This window comes from Symphalangus syndactylus, chromosome 2 (assembly GCF_028878055.3).
Source record: "Symphalangus syndactylus isolate Jambi chromosome 2, NHGRI_mSymSyn1-v2.1_pri, whole genome shotgun sequence".
NCBI classification, from domain to species: domain Eukaryota; kingdom Metazoa; phylum Chordata; class Mammalia; order Primates; family Hylobatidae; genus Symphalangus; species Symphalangus syndactylus.
This window is the reverse complement of record NC_072424.2, coordinates 21,088,021-21,115,858: the sequence shown is the minus strand read 5'-3', so window position 1 is coordinate 21,115,858 and position 27,838 is coordinate 21,088,021. Positions and strand designations below refer to the sequence as shown.

At 40.2% G+C, this 27,838-nt stretch overlaps 1 protein-coding gene across 2 annotated transcripts in view; it reads right to left on the bottom strand.

Moving 5' to 3' along the window:
* Positions 1-27,239, bottom strand: part of PDZD8 (PDZ domain containing 8) — a 101,995-nt gene extending 74,756 nt beyond the window's left edge. The window contains exon 1 of one of the 2 annotated variants that reach the window (XM_055247791.2): positions 25,967-27,239. In XM_055247791.2, coding sequence (XP_055103766.2) covers positions 25,967-26,838 — 872 coding nt within the window. In that variant the 5' untranslated portion in view covers positions 26,839-27,239. The remainder of the gene's footprint in view (positions 1-25,966) is intronic. The other variant, XM_055247801.2, reaches the window with a different exon arrangement.
* Positions 27,240-27,838: the final 599 nt, after the last annotated feature.

Below are 27,838 nucleotides of genomic sequence, written 5' to 3'. Positions count from 1 at the left end.
TGAACAGAACATGTTATCAATTATACAAAAATAAGGATGGCCAGGTGTTGGTGGCTCATGCCTGTAATCCCAACACTTTGGGAGGCTGAGGCAGGCGACCTGCTTGAGCTCAGGAGCTCGTGACCAGCCTGGGCAACATAGCCACACCCCATTTCTACAAAAAATGCAAAAATCAGCTGGGCATGGTGGTGCGCTCCTGTAGTTCCAGCTTCACTGGAGGCTGAGGCAGGAGGATCACTTGAGTCTGGGAGATCGAGGCTGCAGTGAGCTGAGATCACAATACTGCACTTCAGCCTGGGTGACAGAGTAAGACCCACTCTCAAAAAATAACAAACAAAAAAATAAAAATAAATAAAGATGTAGTTCAGTGAATGAATGGAAAATAGTAATATAACTATATCAAAAAAAGGCAAAAGAGAAGGTGAGAGGATATTACTTAGCGAAATCCTTTATCTTCTGAAGCCAATCAATAGCCACTGTCTAAAGCTTCTGATTCAAGAATAGCTATATGATACTGTTTAGTAATACAGAGGAAACACCACTATTATTAGTATAGCTAACACTTATTACATACTTACCATGTGAAAGGCATTATATTAATTAATTCCCAAAACAATTCTTTGAGATAGGTACTATAATTAGCCCCATTTTGCAGATAAGGGAACTAAGACACAGAGAGGTTAAGTAACTTGCTCAGGGAAACACAGCTAGTAAGTGGTAAACCAAAATTAGAATCTAGGTAGTCTAGCTCCAGAATCTGTGTTTTTGTTTGTTTGTTTGTTTGTTTCTTTTTTTTTTTTGAGAGGGAGTCTTGCTCTGTCCCAGGCTGGAGTGCAATGGCATGATCTTAGCTCACTGCAACCTCTGCCTCCCGGATTCAAGCTATTCTCCTGCCTCAGCCTCCCGAGTAGCTGGGATTACAGGGTGCCCACTACCACGCTCGGTTAATTTTTGTATTTTTAGTAGAGACTATGTTGGCCAGGCTGGTCTTGAACTCCTGACCTCATGATCCACCTGCCTCGGCCTCCCAAAGTGCTGGGATTACAGGTGGAAGCCACCACGCTTGGCCCCAGAATCTGTGCTCTTAATCAATGCCTCTTAAAAGTTGTTAAAAATAGAAATATATAGGCTGGGCGTGGTGGCTCACGGTGAAACCCCGTCTCTACCAAAAATACAAAAAAATTAGATGGGCGTGGTGGCGGGCGCCTGGAGTCCCAGCTACTCGGGAGGCTGAGGCAGGAGAATGGCGTGAATCTGGGAGGCAGAGCTTGCAGTAAGCAGAGATTGCGCCACTGCACTCCAGCCTGGGCGACAAAGCCAAAAAAAAGAGAAATATATAGTTACAAATGATTGCTTCTGAACAGTCTAGCTTAGGGCAGGAAAGTAAAGGGTTTAGGGAGGCAATTGCTGATTTTCATCATAAGTTCTTCTGTTTTGATTTTTAAGTTACATGCATTAAATAAAATGAAAGGACAAACAATGCCAAATGTTGGAGAGGATGTGAAACTGCTGGTTTCGACTACTAAAACTACTTTGAAAATTGTAATAATATTTACGAAGCCAGTAGAGATCCACCTTATGACTCTGCAATCCTACTCCTCGATATACCCAAGAGAAATGTGCACAAATGTTCACCAAAAGGCATATATAAGAATATTCATAACAACACTGCCCATCAACAAGAATGGACAGACTGAAGTACATTCACAGTGGAATACTCCACAGCAAATATAATGAACAAACTATATCTATATGCAACAACATGGATTAATCTCACAAACTACTCTTGAGCTAAAGACAACAAAAATGAGTACATACAGTATGATTCAATTTATACAAAGTTCAAAATCAGGCAAAAAACAAACACAAAAAAATCTAAAAATAGTGTTAGAAGTCAGGATAGTAGTTACTTTTAGGCAGAGGAGGGGAAGGTAGTGACTAGGTAGCATATAAGGAGCTTCTTGGTTGCTGGTAACACTCTGTTGCTTGTTTTGAATGCTGATTTCATGAGTTTGTTCACTTTGTAGACATTCATGGAGCTGAATTTTCTGATTAGTACACTTTTCAGGTGGTGAGTTATATTTTAATAAAAGTTTAAAGAAAAAACATGTTTTTTTCTTTTTTTGAAGACAGGGTCTTACTCTGTTGCCCAGACTGGAATGCAGTGGTGTGATCATGGCTCATTACAGCCTTGACCTCCTGGGCTCAAGCAATCCTTCTGCCTCAGCATCCCAAGTAGCTAGCACTACAGATGCAGGCTACCACACCCAGCTATTTTTTGTAGAGGTGGGGTCTTGCTATATTGCTCAGGCTGGTCTTGAATTCCTGGGTCCAAGCAATCCTCCTGCTTCGGCCTCCCAAAGTGCTGAGATTCTAGGAGTGAGCCACTACACTTGGCATGTTTAATTTTTAAATGTGCATTATTTTACTAATACTTAAAATACATATTTAAATTTATACTTACAAGAGAAGCCAAGCCTTCTTCTCCTGTGTAGATCTGAGAGAACCTTTTGTAACATCTAAAATATGTTTTACTTTAAGACGTCTCTTCAAGTTTGCTCTATAAGCATGCTGAATACCAGCTGGTGACATCTCCATCACATGGCAGCAGTAAAACTGTTTGCAAACACTGTGATCTTTAGAGAGAAAGGTTTTACTACAAACCCAATGTAAAAATATGCAGACGTCTAGATCTACTGTTAACTGCAGTTGAGCGTTCATGTTCTTGCTCAAGTGATAAATCTGCTAGAGTTTTCAGATCAATACGAGAAAACTTTGTGACAATTAAAGCCAGTGAAAAAAGGACATGGCTTTCTCAATATGTAGTAGCAAGCCTCTATCTCTAGAAATATTCAGGCAAAGGTTAGATGAGGATTGTCAAGGAGACAAAAAAGAACACAAAAAAGAAGACAAAAGAACACAAAACTTAGAGTCATATATACATATAGATTGTTGTCCCAACTTCATCACTGATAAAGCAGGTGATATTGGAAAAGTCTTTTATCTCCTTAAACTTCAATTTCTTGTTCAAAAAGGGAGGAGGGGAATAATCCATGCTTTTTGTTACCTATGTAAAACTAATTCATATGCCAGTATCTCTTAAACTACAAGGTATTGCAACCACCTGAGGGGTTCTTCCTGCCCACAGCATAAAGACAGACCATGGTGGCATTGTCATAGAGGAAGAGTTTAATAGACACAAAGCTGGCCACACCACAGGGGAGACAAAATTTGTACTCAAATCACTTCATTCAAAGCTCATAGGTGAGGGGTTTTTCAAAGGCAGTTTGGGGGAAGGAGTGGGGTGGCCAGGTAATAGGTGCTTGCTGATGATTTGTTGGGGCAGAGATGAACTCATAGGGGGCTGAAGCTGTCCTCCTGTGCGCCAAATTGCTTCTGGGTGGAGCCACAGGAGTGGGGTTTAATAAGTCCTAATACAATGCCACTTTCACTGAAACACATTTCCTAATCTGCATTATAAAGCTGTATAATTTCTATAAAATCACAGTATCTCACTTTTAATGGTTTACAGAAAGTAAATTCCAGTGTTAATCATGGGCGCTCTATTAAGTTTACTTTAGATATCTAAAACAGTACCTTTTGTCTTCCAAACTATCTTGTCTCGGTTATGATGCTGAGTAAAATATAACGAACTCAATAAAATTGTTCAGGAATTCTACTAATACTGACTTGGAGTCCTAGAGGGAGTGGAAATCAATAATAATGGTAATGACCTTCCCAGTGCAGTTTGATGGCTGTCAAACTTTCTCATCCTAGTCCTCCAAGAAAGACCCACATTAGTCACAATATTTCAGAAGGAAGGGGTAAACAAGTCCACGTGATTAAAAGATCAACGAATCTCTCTCTGTTCTAATAAAAATCCATGCTAGTTTATTGTAAGGAACACCACTATGAAATAGTCATTTCTGAGAATCTACACCTTGATGTTTTCTAATTTGGGGATATAAAAAAATGATCCTAAGCTAGATGCTAAAGAATTATTACTTTTTAAAGGTTTGATAGTGGGATTATACTTTTTTTAAAAAGACATATTGATGTTATACATAAATTTTGTTCAAAATAATCGGGGGAGGGATGTGTGGCAAGATATAGATGAACAAGAGTGGCCCTAAGTTAATTATTGGCTACAGACAAAGCAGGATGAGGGAGGGGGTGAGGGGACGGGGAGCGGCATTTACTGAACTATTTTCTTGACTTTTAAGTGAAATATTCCAAAATGAAGAATTAGAAAAATTGTTCCGTATACTAAAACAACGTGGTTTCTGTCTTCCTGTTTCCTTTCTCTAACTTCCCTGAGCAACATAACTTGCTGTTGCTGCTTTTATCACAGTTCATACATTGGTACCTAAAAATGAATTAAACACCCTTTCTTCAAACTTGCGCCCTCCTCTCCTGCTTTCTCTTACTGGCACCATCAATTTCAAAGACACTTAGAAACCTGGAGGTTACCTTTTACTCCTCCTTTTCTCACAACCAGTTAGTTCTATCCCCATTCCCCTCCATCCATTTACTGTTAAAATGTGTCTTCTGTTGTTCTGTGTTCCTCATTGGCCTGGTTTAGGTTTTCATTGATTGCTGAGAATGTTGGGATTTCTGAAATTGTTTCCTTTTCTTAAAAAGAGTACTTTCTTAAACCAAAAACAAAGCCTCTACTTTTTGTTGTTGTAAATAAAAAGCTACCTCACAGGACTATTACAAAGATTTAGAGTTCACACATGTGATACACCTAATCAAGTTTGTGGCTTGTTATAAGCACACAAATTCTGGTTTTCTTCTCTTCTTTATGCCCAAGTATTATTATTTCAAACTGGCTTCCTCACTGAATCCCTGAAGATCCTACAAGGCCCTCATTCTGTTACTTTGTGATTTCTCCTACCCACAATATGCTCCTACTCCATCTCCCTATGTCTAAAGCTAAACTATTCTGTAACAGTTACCTCAAATACCATCTCATCTGTTTAACAAATAGGCTTACTTGAGAATAGAGAGACCAGTCAAAGTTAGATACTCAGATACTGCAGTCATGTTTCAGGCTCAGGAATACACACAACACTATATCCTTTCTAAGGGAGAGAGTAGAATGAGCAGCTATAAACAGGCAATTGAAAGTCCTATATGGTTTATGCTTTCAGTCAGAAAGTTTTGGCTCTATTACATTAGGAACTAGCAAACATAAACGTTCTCTTCAAATTCTCCTACACCAAATATATAAACTAGATAACTCAGTGAGTGATCATTTTAAAAATGTTTCTTCATTTATTATGCTTCAGAGCCAGTACTCCTTCAAATAATGAGTGTAATTTTCAAAACCTCAATTAGTCATAACTTTTATGGCATACATTATCATGCAAACTATGGCACGCTAATACAAAACTAAGTATAAGCCAGAAAGAAAACAAAGTACAATGGTTCCAAATACTCTTCATTTTCTGTGTTGGTAAATTGTGAATGTAAATTTCAAATTTTCAATTTTACTTAGATACTTCAGTTGATATATTAAAAGGACAATTCATACACAAGGCTCCTCTATGTTCACCAAGGTTAGTACTACCGTATTATTTCTCCTGAGAAACTGTACCTGCTAAACACTCTGATGCCATACGTAGCCTAGCCCTATGTGGTAAGCTTTTCACTGCTGAAGTTCTACTTCAGTCGCCTCCTCTCTGTAACCTGTCCCTCTCCTCTACCATCTGGTAATTGTTTCCTCTCCTGTGTTCTAAAAACACTTTATATATACTCTGTTTTACTACTAGCCATACTATTTATGTATCTGCCTCCATCTTTCTAGCTCTCCTGCAAGATCCCCTCCTCCCAACTAAATTGTGAGTTGCCTGAGAAAAGAAAGCTTACATTTATAGGCAATATAAAATAGAGGTTAAGAACAGACTCTGGAGCCACACAGCTTGGCTTGGAATCCTATTGTGCCACTTCCCAGCAATATAACCTTGAGCAAACTTCTGACCTTGACCAAAATCTGAGCCTCGGTTTCCTCAGAGGCAAAAGAAGGATAATAATTACACCTACCTCACAGTGCTGTTACAAGAATTGCATTGAATAATGAAAAGCACTTAGTACCATGCCAGCAAACACTCAATAGACATTAGTTATTATTACTGTTCAGCTTAAATTCCTGGTATTTAACAAAATGCCTGGCACTTAGTATATCTCCACTGAAATAAAGAAGCTATTTAATGATATGAAATATACCTTAAAATGGCATACTTTTAATTATACTACAATACTTAAATTTTTCTGAAAATTTTCAGAAGTTTCTAGAAGAAATACCATTAAGGTGTTGTTAGTCTGCTCTTTTACAATCATGTTCTATTTTTTAAAACTCTTAAGTTATTATATGCTCGTTTTTCTCTTTTCTAAGACCATAGGAGCCTTAAGTGTTAGAAAAGACAGTATCTGGATCTCCTTCATCTTTAAGTCATTATAATGAATAGATCCAGATCTCAGTCTAATTTGTAAACTATCAACTGGTTGATTCCGTCTTCAATCCTTTTTTTCTTCTGTGAACTGAGAGTTTCCTGCAGATTCTATTTTTAGAGACAACTGTGTTAAATCTAAAATTGCCTAATATTTAACATAATTTTCTTAACATCATTTAGTAAGTTAAAAAAAAGACGCTGAGACATTTGTGACATAAAAAAGAAAAATAAGAAAAATTTTAAAACGAAAAACTCAATTTGAAGATTATCATTAAAATTTGAAAATAACTAAAGCAAGACACACATGAATACTAATTTATTCCACAGACTGTTAGATATGAAAGGTAATTCCACAGATATCCAAATATTTAAATCCTTTCACTTTACTGATGAGAAATAGTCTAATTAGACCTGAGTCTAAAAACACAGGCACACTCACATCCAGGCCCATGCTCTTTTAGGAATAAAGTTATATTTAAATGTTCCCAACTAACAAGTTAACCATATTTGGCAGAAGTTATGTTATTGTTATTCCTGACTGCATTTACAAAAGCTAAATTAGGCTGGTGTGATAAGACAATAATACGTACTTTACTATTAATCTATCATTAAGGTAGGCATCCTCATCTGGGATTGGGGAGAGGGAAGTAATCAATGAAAAACAAATGAGAAAAAGAAAAATTAAAAATAACCCAGATAGCTTATAAGTCGGGGGTAATTACTAAGATTACTGTCTATTTGGAAAATGAGCTCATGTTGGCCTCCTCTTAAGGTTTTGGAGTACTCCCTGCCCCCCCTTTCCATGATATCGAATCTTTTATCTTTCAAAAAAACTAAGGTATTTTAAAATATAGCATGTTATTAAGCTTACAACTTTTCACAGAGACAAACTTTTTTTCCCAGTAAAAGCAATAAAGCAGTAAAATGTTTAAAGATAATAAAAGAATGCATTCAAGCCTAAATTAATTTACAAAGTTGAAATAAAATATAAGATAATGCTTATGTTAAACTGCTATTTAGAAAATCAGGTCTCGGCATGGTGGCTTACGCCTGTAATCCCAGCACTTTGGAAGGCCACAGAAGGTGGATCACTTAAGGCCAGGAGTTTGAGACCAGCCTGGCCAACACAGTGAAACCCACATCTCTACCAAAAAATACAAAAATTAGACAGGCGTGGTGCCATGCACCTGTAGTCTCAGCTACTTGGGAGGCTGAAGCACAAGAATCACTTGAACCTGGGATGTGGAGGTTGCCGTGAGCCAAGATTGCACCACTGCACTCCAGCCTGGGTGAGAGAGTGAGACCCTGTCTCAAAACAAGAAAATCAGGATACATTGTTGAACAGAGCATGATCACTGCTATGCAAAGCAAACCAAAAGTCTGTAATTAAAAAAGCCTACAGGGGCCAGGTGCAGTGGCTCACGCCTGTAATCCCAGCATTTTGGGAGGCTGAGGTAGGCAGATCACTTGAGGTCAGGAGTTTGAGACCAGCCTGGCCAACATGGTGAAACTCCGTCTCTACTAAAAATACAAAAATTAGCTAGGCATGGTGGCACATGCTTGTAGTCTCAGATACTCGGGGGGCTGAGGCAGGAGAATCACTTGAATCCGGGAGGCAGAGGTTGCAGTGAGCCCCAATCATGCCACAGCACTCCAGTCTGGGCAACAGAGCAAGACTTCATCTCAAAAAAAAAAAAAAAAAAAAAGCCTACACGATCAGGAAAATGTGAACACTATTTGGATACTTAATGACATTAGGTATTACTGTTAAAATTTATTTTATATCTGATAAAAATATGAGCGCTACATACTTAGTATTTATGGATAAAATACGTGGGATTTGCTTCAAAATAATCTATGGGATTAAGGAGGAAGGGGAGTTAGAGATAAAGAGGATTGGCCATGAGTTGACAACTGTTAAAGATGAGTGACAGATCATGAGTGTTCATCTTACTATTCTTTTTACCTTAGAACTATGTTTGACATTTTTCAAAATAAAAAGTCAAATATAAAAGTTCCCTGTTTCTTAAACTGTACACTGGATATGATATAAAAGCATGAGTTCTGCAATCTTAGAGACCTGAGTTTCAATTTGAGTAACTCGTTTAACCTTTTTAATCTGTATTTAATCATTTATAAGTGAAATATCACTATTACGGTTTTACTGTGGGGATTCAATGGATAATATGCATATAAAAATATAGTATTGTCCCAGACCAAAGCAGCAGTTCACTAAATTTATTAGGGTGGTGCAAATGTAATTGCGGGTTTTGCCATGTAAAAGTAATGGCAAAACCACAATTACTTTTGCACCAACCTATAGTCATCTTTCTTTCCCCTTCATCTCCCCTCTCTTCTTTCATGGACTATAAAATAGTCTTTTTTTACTGACTGCTAACCCTTAATCCTGACTGCTGCATTCCACATCTATTTTTAATACCCACCATCCCTTATCTTTCTCTTCCCTCTGATTTTCTTCTCCTGGGTTTTCATTTATTTATTCCTCACTTTCAGCTTCTTTTTGACAAGGCAGTTTAAAGTAGTATTAAATCAATACTTGGTCTTGAATTTTGGCTCTAATACTTACTAGCCTTGACACCTTTGGCAAGTTACTTGGAACTCTGAGAGCCCCAGTTTCTACACCTATGAAAGAAGAATAATAATAATAGCACCTATTTTATAGAGTTATGTAAGGACAAGGTAAGAAAGTTCTCATAAGGCATCTGGCCCAGTGAGGTGCTCTAGAAATATTTCCTATCAAACCTTCTATTTATCTATATTAAGGATGAACTCCTATAGACATGTCAGGTAGCAAACTTCTTCCCTTCCACAAGGAACCACTTCAGGACTCAGCATTCACCACATATGATGACGGTCCCAGTTCATGGCTGTTTGTCCTCCTTGGGCTTCGATTCCATATGGTGCTGATTTCAGTCCCATGTTAGTTGATTTTTTTTTTTAATTGTGTCCTTTGTGATGATATCATTTGTTAAGTGCAAGAGAACAAATTAACAATAGTCAGGGCTGGGCATGGTGGCTGATGCCTGTAATCCCAGCACTTTGGGAAGCCGAGGTAGGTGGATGGATTGAGCCCAGGAGTTTGAGACCAACCTGGGCAACATGGCAAAACCCCACCTCTACAAAAAAATACAAAAATTAGCTGGGCGTGGTGGAGCATGCCTGTAGTCCCAGCTACTGGGGAGGTTGGGATGGGAGGATCACTTGAGCCCAGGCAGTTGAGGTTGCACTGAGCCATGAGTGTGCCACTACACTCCAGCCTGGGTGACAGAGCGAGACCCTGTTTCAAAAACAACAACAGGCCAGGCACGGTGGCTCATGCCTGTAATCCCAGCACTCTGGGAGGCCGGGGTGGGCGATCACTTGAGGTCAGGAGTTTGAGACCAGCCTGGCCAACATGGTAAAACTCCATTTCTACTAAAAATACAAAACATCAGCTGGGTATGGTGGTGTGAACCTATAGTCCCAACTGCCCGAGAGGCTGAGGTGGGAGAATTGCTTGAGCCCAGGAGGCGGAGGTTGCAGTAAGCCGAGGTCACACCACTACACTTCAACCTGGGTGACAGAGTGAGACTCCGTCTCAAAAACAAAAACAACAAACAAAAAGTCAGCATGCCTCCCTACCTTAGTTATCACCTTTGTATTTCTGCATCATCAAGTTTTATAACTAAGCTTATATTAAACTGAATATATTAAAAAACTGACTTCAGGAAACCCACAGAAGATTGTTCTATTTATGAAATTCCTTAAAGTGTACTATACTATTCTTGGAGAAAGTATTTTAATTTCTGTATTCCTACAGAGAAAAAAAGTATTCCTGAATAGTTATGAAATTAATAAGAACAAGGATAACAAATACTGTTACAAAAAAAAAAAATTTCTCTTGCTCATCCATATACCCTCTACCTAATATAAAATGCTCACTTTTACCCAAGCTCCTATTTCTGCATAGAATGATCAAGGTCCAAAATGCCTCACAATTTTCTAAAGTAGTTTTTATATATATGCTGAACAAAAGAGTGATAATCAAGGCTGCAGGTCCCTCATAATAGAATTCAAAGAGCTGGTGACTAAAAGATGAGTCAATGTTAACTGATAGCCTATGCACCACAGAGGTAAGGTATCAAATGAGACGAGTTGCTCAGGGAACCAAAGTAATTCTCTTGACTATGTCTGGCAAATCTCCTATCTTCTTATGTTCATCACAACCCACAATGTAAGGGTCCCTTACCATGGCCTATGATCAATTAAATCAAAATTCCCAGTTTTCACATAGCTAAAAAAATGGGCAAATCCAAACTCCTATTCTTTCCTGTTCTTCTCTACCAGCCCCCTAACACACATCTTTGAATAAGAGAATACAAAAATGACTACTTTGTATGTTTCTAGCACTTCTGTAAATTATGCAACTCTGATATATGTCCTTGATTCTCACAACTCATAACAAGGTACAGTATAATAAACATTATTTGACAAAAGAGGAAGCTAAAGCAGTTTGTCTGTGATCACATAGTAAATGGTGCAGTCAAAACTGTAACAAATCCACTCAACCTTGTGTCTTACAATACCAAGGTGTACAAGCAATACTAGATAGCAACTGAAAATAATGTATATATTTAATATTTATTAAAGCTCACTGAGAAAGTGAGGCAACAGAGGTGGCTCCTTTACATATGGTAAAAATAAATAAACTTCAGGTCAGACTAGCAGTTCTTATACATTTTGTTCTTAGGACTCCTATAAACTTTTAAAAATTATTGAGGATCCCGAAGAGCTGCTGTTCATGTAGATTATGTCTATTAACATTTTGAATATCAGAAATTACAAATGATAAAAATTTTAAACATAAGAATATACAAAGCTCACATTCCATTAACTGTGAGGGTGATGATGTCATCACATATTTAATTTCTGTAAAACTTCACCATATATTTGTGAGAGAACAAGGCTGAGAAAGGCAGATAACATTTTTGTATTATTATGAAAATAACTGACTTGACTTGGTAGACCTGCCAACCCCTCAAAGGTCTGGAAGATCAAATCACACTCTGAAAACCACTGAGTCAGACTGTAATGACTCTGAGTCGGGGCAATTTTTTTTTAAATTCTAAGCTGTAACCTATTACCTTACTTTAAGTATACTTTCTCACTACTAGATTTTTAAAAATACCTTGAAAGGACTGTGTTAATTTACTCCCTGTTAGCACTAACTCTCTCTGCAGTGTGTTGCTCTCTGGACAAAGATGGCGTTAAACATTTACTGAATAAATTGAATCTCTTCTGAAGTCTTGTGCACTCTGGACAAAGATGGTGTTAAATATTTACTAAATAAACTGAATCTCTTCTGAAGTCTTGTGGACTGAAAGAGAAAATGCTTTAAAGCAAAATTACCACCTCCCTACTATGGTAAAGATATGAACAATGAAGTTTATGAAACAGAAATCTGGTCTTCTTTAGCTAGTCAGATGTATCAAACAGACAAAAATTCCTTTCCAAATATTAACGGACAACAAAAAATCTGAACAAGACAAATAAGGAGAAGTTAACATAGTCACCCCTCCACGTCTATGGGTTCTGCATCCTTGGATTCAACCCCAGATTTTAAAAAAAGACTATTGCGACTGTACAGAACTTGATGTACAAATCTTTTGTTCTTATCATTATTCACTAAACAATACAGTATAAGAACTATTTATATAACATTTACATTGTATTAGGCATTATAAGTAATCTAGAGATGATTTAAAGCATACAGGTGGATATGCTTAGGTTATATGCAGATACTATGCCATTTTATATCAGGGACTTGAGCATCTGTGGATTTTGGTATCCTGGTGGAATGGGGAAGGTCCTGGGACCAATCCCCCATGGATACTGAGGGATGATTATGTTTTAAGGTTATAACTGTCCAGCTTTCTCCTAATTTTTCCCTATCCAAATAAAAGTAAAACATCTTCTAAAGTACATAAATGATTTTAATACTATCTGTATCTCTGCATCTGTTAGTTTGTAAGTACCTAACTCAAGTTAGAACTTACTAAAGGAAAATACTTATCGGATAACCAGTTTGTATATACTTATTTGAGAGAAATCCCTACATTAAACCTATGCCAGGATAAGATGCAGCCTGCAGAAATAACAGCAAAGTGAATAATAAATAATGCCATCTTACATTTACATAATTATTTTCTCTAAGAACTTTTAAAACTTCAGATTTTTCATTTAATTTAGTCTCAAAAATAACAAGTTGCATGACTTGCCCAAGGATATACTAAACCAACAAATCAGTAGTAATTCCAGAAACAGAAGAGGAATTCCTCATCTTCTAATCCTACTGTTTCAGGGCAAGAGGCCAAGTTACTTTCAAGAGAAATCATAAGAGCACAGATATCCTCTAGACTCTAACAATTATTACTAAGAGTCTGGTTCAGTCAATGCTTGTTGAGTGGCATGATTCTCAGAATTATGGAGTCCAAATCCTAACTCTGTAGTATTAAAAAGTTCAAATATTTTGAGTAAGCAATTTACCTAAAATGGGCTATAATTTAGATATACTGTATTCATTGACTTTATTTTACAGACTAAGACTGTCAAGAATTTTCTCTTTACATTTCATTAATCTCAAAATATCTGAAGTAAATTTAGTTTGTACTACCTACCACTCCAGCATTAGTAAACAAAAGGACACATATTTTACTACAAATATTTAGTTAAATTCTTCCCATGGCAAGAGTTTGCCATTCTGGTCCTGATTAAAATCCAAAGAGTTAAACATTAAGAATGAAAAAGATTTCCAAATACTGAAATACATCAGATATCACCTGTCCTAAATTTTACAGAAAATAATATTATACTTAGGAATGGTGAAAACAAAATAAGATTTTCAGTGCATTATAAAAATAATTACCATACAAATGAAATTTGCTATAACAGAATGGCTTTTATTTCAGCCACAGCAGGTTTCAGAGAACAAAAAGCTTTGAATTATTTATTTGCATGACCAAATGACTAAGGTAGTAAGACCGTATAGTCAGCAACCACATCCTTAGTAATAAGTGTTAGTATAATCCAGTATGTATGAAAGACTATTATGTAAAAAGGACAAAAAATTAGCATACAACAGAAACACCAGATGCACTATTCAGAAGATATTGATGTCTCCATGAAAGTTGTATCTGAGAACAGAACAGTCATTTTTCAAAATAGAGATTCTTGTAGCCAGCTACTAAATAGAAATTGTATCTCCCTATCACTACTACTTAAGATTTCACAGCAAAAAACAATAGTTACTTATAACTGTAGATTACACAGGTAGGATATTACAGAGTTCATCCTAGAAGAAACACCATTTCTAAAAAGTAGTTAGGTTGCAAGTATCTATTTAACTGGTACCTTATCAATGACTTAAGTATACATAATAGGTACGTAATACAAAAGAATAAACCCAATGAGGATATTTTTACTATGCTATTCAAGCATTTTTGTTTTTAAGTACATACCAACAAGAACTATTAATGCTGGGAAGTGAAAAATTTTCTAGCTTTTCTATCAAAGTTATGCAAATCAAAGCCCAGACATTCAGTACCCCACCCACCATATCATCAGCTCCATTCTCCCTACAACACATGAAGAATTCACAGGCATAAATACTCGATGTGCTGATTAGAGAATAAAGAGAAATGTGTTCTAAAGCATTCTGATTTCATGAAAATTGGCAATTATATACCAGACTAGTAAAAGCAAGTTTGATTGTTATTCTATATCAATCTAAGAAAAGTATAATCTACAGTTTATCAATATTGACCTTTCTAAAAATGTGAAATTAAAAATCAAGTCTTCTGGAGTGTCAGAGAAGGTTGCAAACACATCTGTGTTTAGTATTTTGTTTGTGTGTGGGAATGAGAGGATACTGTGTCAGTATGGTGCCTGGACAGACCTTGAATTCAACATGGTTAACTGCTGGAGACCACAATCAACATAATTTATGGGTGTGTGTGTGAGAGTGTGTGTGTGTGTCTGTGTATCTGTCTAAAAAGAAGGCACTCTCCTTCAATACTGATTTCACAATAGTATTGGGTTACACGTCATCAGCCTGTGTTTACAATGACAATGTTTAACCATAAAAAATGTTATGTTCCATAAATTATGTTTAAGAAACCAAAATCTATATCTCTGTTTTGGTACCAGTACCATGCTGTTTTGGTTACTGTAGCCTTGTAGTATAGTTTGAAGTCAGGTAGCATGTTGCCTCCAGCTTTGTTCTTTTGGCTTAGGATTGACTTGGTGATGCAGGCTCTTTTTTGGTTCCATATGAACTTTAAAGTAGTTTTTTCCAATTCTGTGAAGAAAGTCATTGGTAGCTTGATGGGGATGGCATTGAATCTATAAATTACCTTGGGCAGTATGGCCATTTTCATGATATTGATTCTTCCTACCCATGAGCATGGAATGTTCTTCCATTTGTTTGTATCCTCTTTTATTTCATTGAGCAGTGGTTTGTAGTTCTCCTTGAAGAGGTCCTTCACATCCCTTGTAAGTTGGATTCCTAGGTATTTTATTCTCTTTGAAGCGATTGTGAATGGGAGTTCACTCATGATTTGGCTGTTTGTCTGTTATTGGTGTATAAGAATGCTTGTGATTTTTGTACATTGATTTTGTATCCTGAGACTCTGCTTAAGTTGCTTATCAGCTTAAGGAGATTTTGGGCTGAGACAATGGGGTTTTCTAGATATACAATCATGTTATCTGCAAACAGGGACAATTTGACTTCCTCTTTTCCTAATTGAATACCCTTTATTTCCTTCTCCTGCCTCATTGCCCTGGCCAGAACTTCCAACACTATGTTGAATAGGAGTGGTGAGAGAGGGCATCCCTGTCTTGTGCCAGTTTTCAAAGGGAATACTTCCAGTTTTTGCCCATTCAGTATGATATTGGCTGTGGGTTTGTCATAGACAGCTCTCATTATTTTGAGATACGTCCCATCAATACCTAATTTATTGAGTTTTTAGCATGAAGGCTGTTGAATTTTGTCAAAGGCCTTTTCTGCATCTATTGAGATAATCATATGGTTTTTGTCTTTGGTTCTGTTTATATGCTGGATTACACTTATTGATTTGCGTATGTTGAACCAGCCTTGCATCCCAGGGATGAAGCCCACTTGATCATGGTGGATAAGCTTTTCGATGTGCTGCTGGATTCTCACTCATAGGTGGGAACCGAACAATGAGAACACATGGACACAGGAAGGGGAACATCACACTCCGGAGACTGTTGTGGGGTGGGGGGAGGGGGGAGGGATAGCATTAGGAGATATACCTAATACTAAATGACGAGTTAATGGGTGCAGCACACCAACATGGCACATGTATACATATGTAACAAACCTGCACATTGTGCACATGTACCCTAAAACTTAAAGTATAATAATAATAAAATTAAAAAATAAATAAACGAATAAAAAAGAAACCAAAACCACAGCACTCAGATACATGATTCAGTTCACTCTGTGAAAATTCATCACTGTACATTTAGGAGTGGGACAGTTTCTATATGCACACAGACAGACACACACACACACACATATTATATTTCCATAAGAAGTTTGAGCAAAGAAAAATTCCAGCATTTAAAGGGCTAACCCACTTTTTTTTTTTTTTTTAACATAATATGTTGAAAGGTGATATTTAACAGGGACCTAAAAAATGTTGGAATGAGCTCTTTGGCCATCTGTGGGAAAAACACTCCAGAAGAAGGAATAGCAAAGGCCCTGTGGTGGGAGCATGCCTGGCATATGAGAACAGCAAGGAGGCATGAACAGATTAAGTGAGAAGTAGTGATGAAAGATAAGGTCTGAGGCAGAGAGAATGGCTGAGAGTAGAGAAAAGCAGTAAATGAGTTGGATTTATACATATTATCGGAAGAGATATCCATGTTACACTTCACAAAATAATTTGCAGGGTCACATTCATATCATACTCTCATTTTACTAAGGGCAGAAGGAAGGAGGGAGTGAAAGTGGGGGCAGGAGGGAGGGAGAGGGAAGAAGGTAAGAGGAAGAGAGAGAGGCACCTCCTCAATATATATAAGAAGCTTGTATATGTATGCTTGAGCATACAGTTAGGTTTAGACCTCAAACTTAACATGGGTATATCAGGGGATGAAATCAAAATGGAGAGGAGATTTTTAACTTCTTCATGCTCCTCAATACTATACAAATATATGCCAAAAAAATGGCCAACCCCACCCCCCAAAATAAAAAAAAACCAACAAAATTTACCATGTACACAGAGATACAGGTAGAAGGATGTTTATGGTGCCATTATTTATATTAGTGAGAAACTGAAAAATTAACAAGGAATTGGTTAACTTATGGTACTAATGGTCAATGTAATTATAAGCATCTGTTAGAACAAATGAAGTAGGTATATACAGAAAACCCAAGATATAGTTAAGTTTTAAATAAAAAGATGCTAACAATGAAGTACTGAGTATGATCCTGCCTTTATAAGTTTATAACAAATTATAATACATTTAGAAAAATATGGAATAGTCCCCAAATTTAACAATAGTTTTAAGAAAAGATATTACAGAAGATTTTCACTTTGATACTACATATTTTCTAACAGATTGAATTTTTAAAGTGAGTTTGTCGCTCATTTGAAAGGGAAAAGAATGTAATGTGTCACCTAGAAAATATCTGATATATATCTAGTAAAATTAGTACTACTCATCTAAAGGTAAATAATTAACATGCATATCACATTTTTCCCTAGTACAAATACAGGAAGTGTACAGTTTTATGCCAGTCTTAGCAATTTGGCAAGAGAGATTTTGAAACTACTCTGTAAAACACCTACTAATGACCAGGTAGTTGGCTTTAAAACTTTCCAATTAAGTGTGATGTGCTCTGATGTCATGCCAAAAAAGTGTCAGTATGTCCTATGACTCTGAGATAAGAACAAAGTCATTTAATAATACTTGTTTCCTGGTGACACTGTTCTGAGAAAACAGAGAATATCATGGGAAGAAATGTTGAGTCAGTATTTAACTTTTAAACAAGGTATTTAGTGATAAGAACTCTAACTTGAAATTTCATATATTCTTATTGAACTATTGATCTAGAGTGCCTCAGCCTGCTATAAGGAATCTTAAGAGGAAAAAAAAAGAATCAAAGACATGATATACTTCATAGGATAGAGAGAGGGATTACCCCCTCCTCCAGCATTTTTAGAAACGGCTGAGCCATATGAATCCTATATACATTTTAAGAAGGTAAGCAAAATAATGAAGTGGTTAATATTGATTTTAGCATGTTAGTTTTAGTTATGTTTATGGTAGCAAAGTTGTATACCTCTGTCTGTGTTTATTTTTCAACCTGGAGTCTAAGGACCCTAAAAAAGCTTCAAGGGAACTATGAAATTAAATGAAATATTTTTACGCAGAAAATTTGTTTTCTGCAGAAATTTTCTGCAGGTTTCCAAAGGACAGGACCCTCAAAGATTTAAAAGTACTTTCAACGTACACATATATAGCTTCTTTTTTTGGTAAACATTGTAACAGTTTGGGGAGGGGTGTATTTTTAGGGTTTTTTTTTTTAAAGTTTAGAGCAGGAATCAGTGAATCTTTTCTGTAAAAGGCCAGATAGTATTTGTGGGTACATAAGGTCTGTCACTACCACCACCACCACCACCACCACTACCACCACTGTCACCACCACCACCACCACCACCACCACCACCACCACCACCACCACTAGTACTTCTTTTAACAACTTCAAATATAAAGTTTAAGAATGTAAAAACCATTCTTAATGCAGAGGCCTAACAGCAGCTAGTTTGCAGACCCCTGGTTTAGAGTAACAGTTGGTTTATCTCTGAAGAAATAATAGAGCATGAGCTCTGGAAGTCCAGGACCTTTTAAATTTAGGACTTTATGTCCCTAATCCTCTGTAAATCTCGTATTTCCACATCTGTAAAACTGAGATACCAACCTCTCCCACATTGGAGTTTAAACTATTGAGATTGCAACTGCATGGAAATGCCCACACAGTGCCTAATGAATACTTAGCAAACAGTGTTTTATTAGCCCCACCCTGCTCATATGATAGACTGTTAGTAATACTTGTAAGTCAATGTTTAGTGTTTGATCAGGCATGCTCCTTCAACACAATCTACTTTATAATCATCTGCTTGGGCTATTTCCAGGAAGAAACTATGGCTTTTTGGGATAGCCAATGGATCTGTACATTACTGATTTGAATTACAGCCTCCCGGCAGGGCGTGAATCACTCCTGTAATCCCAGCATTTTGGAAGGCTGAGGCGGGGGGATCACTAGAATCCAGGAGTTGGAGACCAGCCTGGCCAACATGGTGAAACCCTGTCTGTACTAAATATACGAAAATTAGCCGGGTGTGGTGGCATACACCTACAATCTTAGCTACTTGGGAGGCTGAGGCAGGAGAACTGCTTGAACCCGGGAGGTGGAGGTTGCAGTGAGACAATATTGCACCACTGCACTCCAGCCTGGGCAAGAGTGAGACTCCGTCTCAAAAACAAAAAACAAAAAACACTATAGCCTCCTCAAAATGACTATTCTCCCCTTAATGAATAAATCAAATTTCTAGAGCAAAGATGTAATGTATCAATACATTATTCTCCATCTAAAGTGTTTTAAAAGCTGAAATTAAAATAATTCAAAGCAGCTCGAGGAAATCCAATGTGCAACAAGTAAAATCAGCACTAAACTGGGTATTTAGGTGGAGTACACTTAGGTGTGCTAAGAAAGCTAATGCAGTGGCTCATGCCTGTAATCTCAGCACTCCGGGAGGCCGAGGCAGGCAGAGCACCTGAAGTCAGAGGTTCAAGACCAGCCTGCCCAACATGGCAAAACCCCATCTCTACTAAAAATAAAAAAATTAGCTGGGCATTGTGGCACACGCCTGTGGGAGGCTGAGGCAGAAGAACCGCTTGAACCTGAGAGGCGGAGGTTGCAGTGAGCCAAGATCATGCACCTGCACTCCAGCCTGGGCAACGAGAGAAAAAAAAAAAAAAAAAAGCTAAGGTCACAATGCATTATATACAGTACCACAGTAATCAGGTGTTTGCCTTAGCAGAGCAGAGATATTGATCTCTCCTGTTCCAGTTTCTCACAAAAACTGAAGGGCTTAAATATTTCCAATGCCACTAAAATAAGCTTTACGTGTTCTTTGTTTTCCCTAGAAAGACTAACCCTGTAAGAGCATGAACTAGTTTATAACCATTTTTATCACGTTTACTATACCCACCACCACACTAGGTAGTATGCACTAAGCACTTACTGAAAATCAATGACTATTTTTTAAATGACATAATTATTCATCTCTAAGACAATGATCTTGCAATTCAACTTATACAGAGATATGACAAGAGATATAGAGATATGAGCAACAGTACAAGAAAAAGCACAATAGGTTAAAAATTAGCTATTACAAGATTATTCCAGCATAGCTAGAGTAATGCACAATGTCATTGTCTGTTCTCCCCAAATATTAAAGGTTAGATTTCCTATCAACATTAGTAAGTAAAATTATCATTATTATAACCATCAAGCTATTTTAAAATATTTTCCAATGTAATAGAAAGGAAAAAAGTATGAAAAAGTAAATAAATACAACATATTACACTTGACTTTACAAATGATTTTGTCAGTTTTCTGTGAATTTACTTTGAAAGATTTTGAGATCTGGATTACTCAACTCATTAAATTCAAATACACTGTCAATAAGTTGATGCCCCCCTTTTCGGAGATCAGTGAAGTAAATGCTTACATAGTTTTTAATGACCCATTCCACTAAAGCAAACTATCCACCAAACTCGAACAAAAAGGAGCCGCTATCTACTTACCATCACTACATAGTAGAAAAATGGATTGCATTTCAAGGCATTTTTTCTTTTTCTGGCAGAGTGACTTTTTAAAATTCAACATTATATTGGCAATGTTGTTGTTTTTTTTTTTTTTTGAGACACTCTCACTCTGTTGTCCAGACTGGAATGCAGTGGCGCGATCTTGGCTCACTGCAACCTCTGCCTCCTGGGTTCAAGCAATTCTCATGCCTCAGCATCCCCGGCAGCTGGGACTGCATGCGCGTGCCATTTTTAGTAGAAGCAGGGTTTCACCATGTTGACCAGGCTGGTCTCGAACTCCTGACCTCAAGTGATCCACCCACCTTGGCCTCCCAAAGTGCTGAGATTACAGGCATGAGCCACCACGCCAGGCCTGACAATGTCTTTTATTTATTTATTTATTTTTACTTTTTGAGATAGAGTCTTGCTCTGTTGCCCAGGCTGGAGTGCAGTGGTGTGATCTCGGCTTGCAGCAATCTCTGCCTCTCGGGTTCAAGCGATTCTCCTGCCTCAGCCTCCTGAGTAACTGGAATTACCGGCATGTGCCACTATGCCCAGCTAATTTTTGTATTTTTAGTAGAGATGGGGTTTCGCCATGTTGGCCAGGCTGGTCTCGAACTCCTGACCTCAAGTGATCCGCCTGCCTTGCCCTCCCAAAGTGCTGGGATTACAGGAGTGAGCCACCGCACCTGGCCAACAGTGTCTTTTAAAAAATAAAATTGCTCTATGACAGTCCCTTCAAAAATGTAATTAAAAGAAGGATAAAAATGATCACCTTCCCTCTCCAATCCAGCTATTAAGTCTTCCCATTTTCACTAATTAGCAACAGTAATGCTCCCTATTTACTCCTCCAGGAAGGGTCTCAAATTCATATAACTCCAAGCCAGGCAAGTACATCAGTTAAGCACAGCAAATAAGGGGGGGGACTATAAACTCCACCTAGGAGCTTACACACCGAGTTTCAACCCCAAAGCTGCTACTACAGTCCATCTCTCCATCCTGTTGTTGCTCTGAGAAATGCAGAACTGGCGCTATAAGATACTCCAATTTTTCCTAACAGAAGCCACAAATTCAAAATACACAGAATTTTCCACTTTTTAAACAGTGCAGGCCAAATAAAAAGCACCTGCAAACTGAATCTGCTTGTCTGTATACAATAATACTCCAGGAACAGAAGCATCAGTAAGAATCTCAAATATTTGACTCCTAAACCCTAAACACAGCTCCCCACCCAGAGACTATTACTCAGACTTCATGCTGAAGTTGAATTATCCACGTAGTAAAAGAACATTAGTGGTAATCTTTGTCCCTTGAGGATGGATTCTGAGGTTCATTTTAAAAAAAAATTGCTATTATAATATACTAAAGTATTTTAATTAAAAAATCAAAACAATTAACATTGAGGTGGATGAATGAAATTCCTAACTTGAATAAATCTGTAAACATATTGTCTACATATTATAATTCATTTTGTAAAATAAAATGTTTTACAAACATTGTAAGTTTGTTAACTTGGGTAAAATGAAATCTCAGTCAGCTGGGTCCTTAGAAAGCAACCACTTGAGCAATTTAGCATCTCTAGGTGAAACATCAGGAACTGGCAGTCCAGAGAGGCTGATTCACTTTAGCAACACGAAAAAGGCAAAATAAATAAAGGGAGAAAGAAGTAACAACAACAATGTTAACTGGCAAGATATTTCTGTTATGTAATGATTACAAATGCCAAAGGATCCTAAGACTCCATACAATTCTCTTTACTGCTTTAGCTCTACTAAGAAGATTAGATAGCTAAAAAATAATAAACTAGGCCGGACACAGTGGCTCACACATGTAACCCCAGCACTTTGGGAGGCCGAGGGGGCAGACTGCCTGAAGTCAGGAGTTCGAAACCAGCCTGGCCAACGTGGTGAAACCTGTCTCTTCTATTTGGAAACACAATTCTGCTCAATTAAAAAGGAAATGCCATGTGCGACAGTACCCAAAGATTTAGCTTCATGATTTACTTTTAAAAGGATCCTCTAAAATGACCAATTTAAGAAAAAAAAATCAGCTTTATAGTCATACTCTTCTCAAGAGTTCTAGGTTAGTTTGGAAAGATATCCCACATATTTATCATATCGACGGCATGCTTTAAAAAATAAATCACTTAAGAACAACATTGTGTGTGTGTGTGTGTGTGTGTGTGTGTGTGTGTGTGTGTGTGTGTTTAAAGGTGGCCTGGCCTTATCAGAGCTGCGTTTTGCCACTTGAAAGCTGTGTGACTTTAAGCAAATTATTTAACTACTCTGAGCTCCATTTCCTCATCTGTAAAAAAAGATAAACACTAGCTAGTTTAATTTTCCCTGTGAGAAGTATGCTATATCTTAGATGTATTGTAATTCATTCTTATCTGAAACTTGAATCAGTCCCACATCATCACCAGTTTGTTTATTTATTTATTTACTTATTTATTTTGGAGACAGAGTCTCACTCTGTCGCTCAGGCTGGAGTGCAGTGGTGCGATATCGGCTCGCTGCAACCTCTGCCTCCCAGGTACAAGCCATTCTCCTGCCTCAGCCTCCAGAGTAGCTGGGATTACAGGTGCCCGCCACCATGCCCAGCTAATTTTTGCATTTTTACTAGAGACGGGGTTTCATCAGGTTGGCCAGGCTGGTCTCACACTCCTGACCTCAAGTAATCCGCCTGTCTTGGCCTGGCAAAGTGCTGGGATCACAGGCGTGAACCACTGCACCTGGCCCATCACCAGTTTAAAACACTGGACAGAACAGCTACACAGACAAGAAGTCATCACTTGCTGAGGCAGCCCTTTTCATCGCCATACTTGTTATGTTCTTCTACTAAGCTAAAACCGGCTTCCTGGCTACTTCAACCCCATCAATCCCACTCTAGTTTAAATCTTACAAAGGGTTGGGCAAGGTGGCTCACACCTGTAATCCCAGCACTTTGGGAGGCTGAGGTGGGAGGATCACTTGAATGAACCCAGGAGTTCCAGACTAGCCTGGGCAACAAAGCAACACCCATCTCTACAAAAAAATTTTTTTTAAATTAGCCAGGTGTGGTGGCGCACACCTGTGGTCCTAACTACTTGGAAGGTTGAGATGGGAGGACTGCTTGAGCCCAGGAGGTCGAAGCTGCTGTGAGCCATGATCCTGCCACTGTACTCCAGCTCTGGGCAACCGAACAAAATCCTGTCTCAACAAACAAACAAAAAACACAAAAAAATTACTAAGTATAGCTAATTCAATTCTCACTAGACTCTAAGCTTCTTGAGGGCTGAGTTCAAGTATTGTTCAGTACTGAAATCCCAGCACCTACAACAAGGATAAGCATATAGCAGGTGTACAATAAACATTTACAGATTGAGTGATATGCTCTGTGCAGCTGACTGAGCATTGAGATGCCATCTAGTATAAATAGCACAGATATGTATACTTCTGGAAATGATCATTTAATGCTTCACGTTTAGAAGCTGAAATATCATAACCAAATTCATGCTGTGCTTTTAAAAAAATCCCTTCAGATATAAGTGAAAAGCAATTTTGCCATACTTTTAAATGGTTATGTTATTCAATGATACAGATCATAGTTTTTCAAATAAACTTCTCAATGCCTCCATAACTTATTCATAACTTACTTCAGATTTACCTAAATTCCAAGTCTACATTAAAAAAAATCTCAAAATGATATGTAACCTCACTGTCATTGGCTATTCTACAAATTTCAAAATAATAATCTAGTCAAATTGTATTAACTGAAGGCTACCAGAAAACATCATAATTGAAGTTGTGATAGAATACCAAAATCTCTAGCAACTTTTTCTCATGACTTTTTTGGCAACACACTGCTATAAATAATCATCTCTCACTGCTTAAACACTAGAACCGAGTTATAATTTAGTCACTGATATTCCCAGAGGTTAAAAGTAGGCTTCATAAAGTATGTTCTACTTCACAGAACCGGAAATCAAACACAGTGAACAACCAGTTCACCACCCTCCGCAAATCTATGGAAATATTTCCATTACAAAGTAAATTTCTCCTGCCACCCAAGTTTTAAGCTGTCACTCTGTGCTGTTAGCCTAAACAAAACATAATTGGTAAGGTACATCTGCCACATACACAAGTCAATAATCCATTCCAAACCCAAAATATTTCTGGATTATCTTGCTCCTGAAAATTGACACAGGTAAAAAATTAGTGATCCAGAAATAGGCAACTTCCACTAAAAGGCAAGTAAAATTAGGTAAGCAAAATACAAGACTGACATAATTTCATAGCAAAAGGGCAAAATTTTAAAGGCACAAATGTCTTAGTGAATACAAAATTAAAGGAGGACAGAAAGAGAAGTTAAAAATTCAGCTTTTTACAAAAGAAATAGCACCTACCATTCCACCTCTAGTCCTAAAAATGTCTTTCCCCTTCCACTCCTACAATATTAAAACAAAATTTATATACTACTCAAAACTGTATACTACAAAATTTGAGCCATCAGATGCTGGAAGGCTTAAACAAAATTAAAATCACTACCTAACATTAAAATACAATTTGCACAGTGACTTCAGGTCCCTTGAGAGAAGAACTTACAGTCACAGAGAGTAAATGCTTGATGGGCAGAGTCTGGATCTGTATTCCACAATCTACCCAAAATGGGCAAATGACATTAATACAAAATGTAAAGTACACTATGTACAGGCTCCCAACTCCTTTCCCATCTGCTGTGGAAAGTATTCCTGGGCCGGGCGCGGTGGTTCACTCCCGTAATCCTAACACTTTGGGAGGCCGAGGCGGGCGGATTACTTGAGGTGAGGAGTTCGAAACCAGCCTGGCCAATACGGTGAAACCCCGTCTCTACAAAAAATACAAAAAAAAAAAAAAATTAGCTGGGCGTGGTGCTATACGCCTGTAACCCCAGCTACTTGGGAGGCTGAGGCAGGAGAATCACTCGAACCCGGGAGGCAGAGGTTGCAGTGAGCCGAGATCGCGCCACTGCACTCCAGCCTGGGAGACAGAGCAAGACTCTGTCTCAAAAACAAAAACAAACAGAAAAAACCCACAAAAGTATTCCTTTGCAAGAGCTACCACCTCTGCCTTGAAAGGTGTCAAACCATCAAAGCAAAAGTGGCTTGCAATGTCAAACTAGCACAGACCTGGGCTATAAGCACACCCTTCACGCGTGTACCGTGTCCAGGAACAATTTCTCAAAGCGGCCAAGGCGATGCTGCAAAGCCAGTGACGCGGCTGCCCTCAATGCAGCAACCACATAGAGAGAGAGTTTCTCAACAGTCCCAGAAGCGACTCCTGGGGATTAGGGTAGGCTTCCCTTCCATTTCCAATATGCTGCTTATAAAAGGAGACTATTCTGCCCTCGTTGACAGCACCTTGAGTCCCCATGAACACGCGAAAAGGTTTCTAGCTCCTATCAATGCCGTTCGGAAGCAAAGCAAGTGTTCACGACTCGCCTTGATCTGGGGCCCTGTCCAGGGTTGGGAAGACCCCAGAAGCAGGCGCCAGGACAGAAATGAGCCTTTGCCCTTCCCAATCCACGCAGCCAGCAGCGTTCCGCCCAGGCCCGGGTTCCCGGCAGCCAGGCCCCCTCCCCGACCTCCAGCTCACCTGATCTTGTAATTCGGCAGGGTGTGCTTGCGCTTGATGATCTTCTTGAGCTGGTTGACGATGATGGAGGTGAGCTGGGGCATGGGCCGCCCTTCAAACTGGGAGCGCACCTCGAAGTCGATCAGCGGGTCCTCCACGAAGGAGAAGAACCAGTGGGTGAAGGGCACGCGCGTGAAGACCAAGCGCAGCCTCCCCACCACGCGGGACAGCTTGACAAACAAGTAGGCGGACTTGCCGAAGACCAGGTCCACGTCGATGGCCAAGTGGAAGCCCCCGTTGTACTCCACCTCCGCCTCGAAGGCCAGCTCCTCGGGGCAGGCGGCGGGCAGCGCCTCCCCTTCAAGGCCGTCGGGCTCCCCGGTGGCCGAGGGCACGACGGGCCGGACGAGCCGGATGGTCTTGATGAAGGGCACCGTCTCGCCCAGGAACACGTCCCGCAGGCTCAGCCCCTCCAGGAGGCGCCCGGCCGTCTTGGTCTGCAGCAGCTCCTCGAACTCCACCTTGATCTTCTTGGTGACCCAGCGGCGGGTCAGCGCGGTGTCCCGCAACTCCCGGAACAGGAATAGGATGGTGGCGTTGAGGAAGTAGCAAGTCTCCCGCGTCGGCGGGGCGGGGGTCTCGGGGGCCGCGGTGGGGGTCGCGCCGCCCTCAGGGGCCGCTCCGGAGGGCTCCTCATCCCGGCCGCCGCCATAAAGGTACTCCCTCAGAAGCAGGCCCGGCACTGGCTTGATGTAGCGGAAGCCCTCGCCCGCGCGGGCGGCCTCGTCCGCCGGCGGCTCGGGCTGTCTGCGGTACAGCAGGAGGAACTGGGCGAGGAGCGTGAGGAAGGAACCCAGCACGGCCGACGCCAGGATCATGAGCAGCAGCCCCATCCCGCCACCGCCTCCGCCCGGGCCCCTACTCCCGCGCCCACAGCGCCGCTTTCTTCACGCCGCCGCCCCCGCTGCCTCCATCTTGAGGACATCGGGCAGCTGGGTCGGGGCGAGCACCGTGGGCCTCGTCTAGAGGCTCGGGCCGGCGCGGTGCGGCGCCCGAGCCCGCAACGGCCCGCGCCTCCTCAGACGCTCCAGAAGGGCCGGTGTGGCGGCGGCGGCGGCGGGGCCACGACCGGCGCCTCCCTCAGGCCTCCGCTCATTGGACGAGCAGCGCGTGACGTCAGAGGCGTGCTCGCTCCGGCGGCGTCGCCCAGGAGTCGGCGCCCGGGCGCGCGGACGCGGGCCCTCCTTTACCTCTCTGCGGCCCTTGTAACCTCGTCCCCCAGCGCCAACATTCCAGTCTCCGCGGCGCGCGCCGCCACCCACGTGGCCGTCACTTCTGGAGCTGCAGTCAGGATCTGGGAGGACGGCTGGGGACGCGGGCTGGAGGATAAGGAGGTCCGGCGGAGCGGGCCTGACGCGTTCCGGATGCCGGCCATCCCTTTATCCTCGGCTGCGCCCATCCCCCGTCTCTGGCCGCAGTCCCCGCGGTTACCTCCGCAGCGGCGTCGCTCATCCTGCGGTGTGCTTCTTCCACTCGCGCCCGTGACAGCCTGGCTGGCGGCGGCGCTTTCCCTGCGGGCAGCACCGCAGACGATCCGAGCGGGCCTTTCGGACGCTTCCCAAGCCCACGGCGAGAGGGGACCGACTGCCTCAGAGGCCGCCATCGCGGACAGGCCGTCCCCCCGGCAGACGCTCTGCGTCCGCGGAGGGTGGGCCCTGGGAAGGAGGGACGCAGGGAAAGGGCGCGCCACGCGGAATGACTTTCCCACCGAGGTGGATCTTCGAAATTTCAGGGAGGAGGAAGTTGAAAGGACAGCCGGGAGGAGAGATGCAGAGTGAAACGAGTTTGCCAAGTGATTGGAAGATTAATATGCGACCCGCCGTCAGTCTCTGG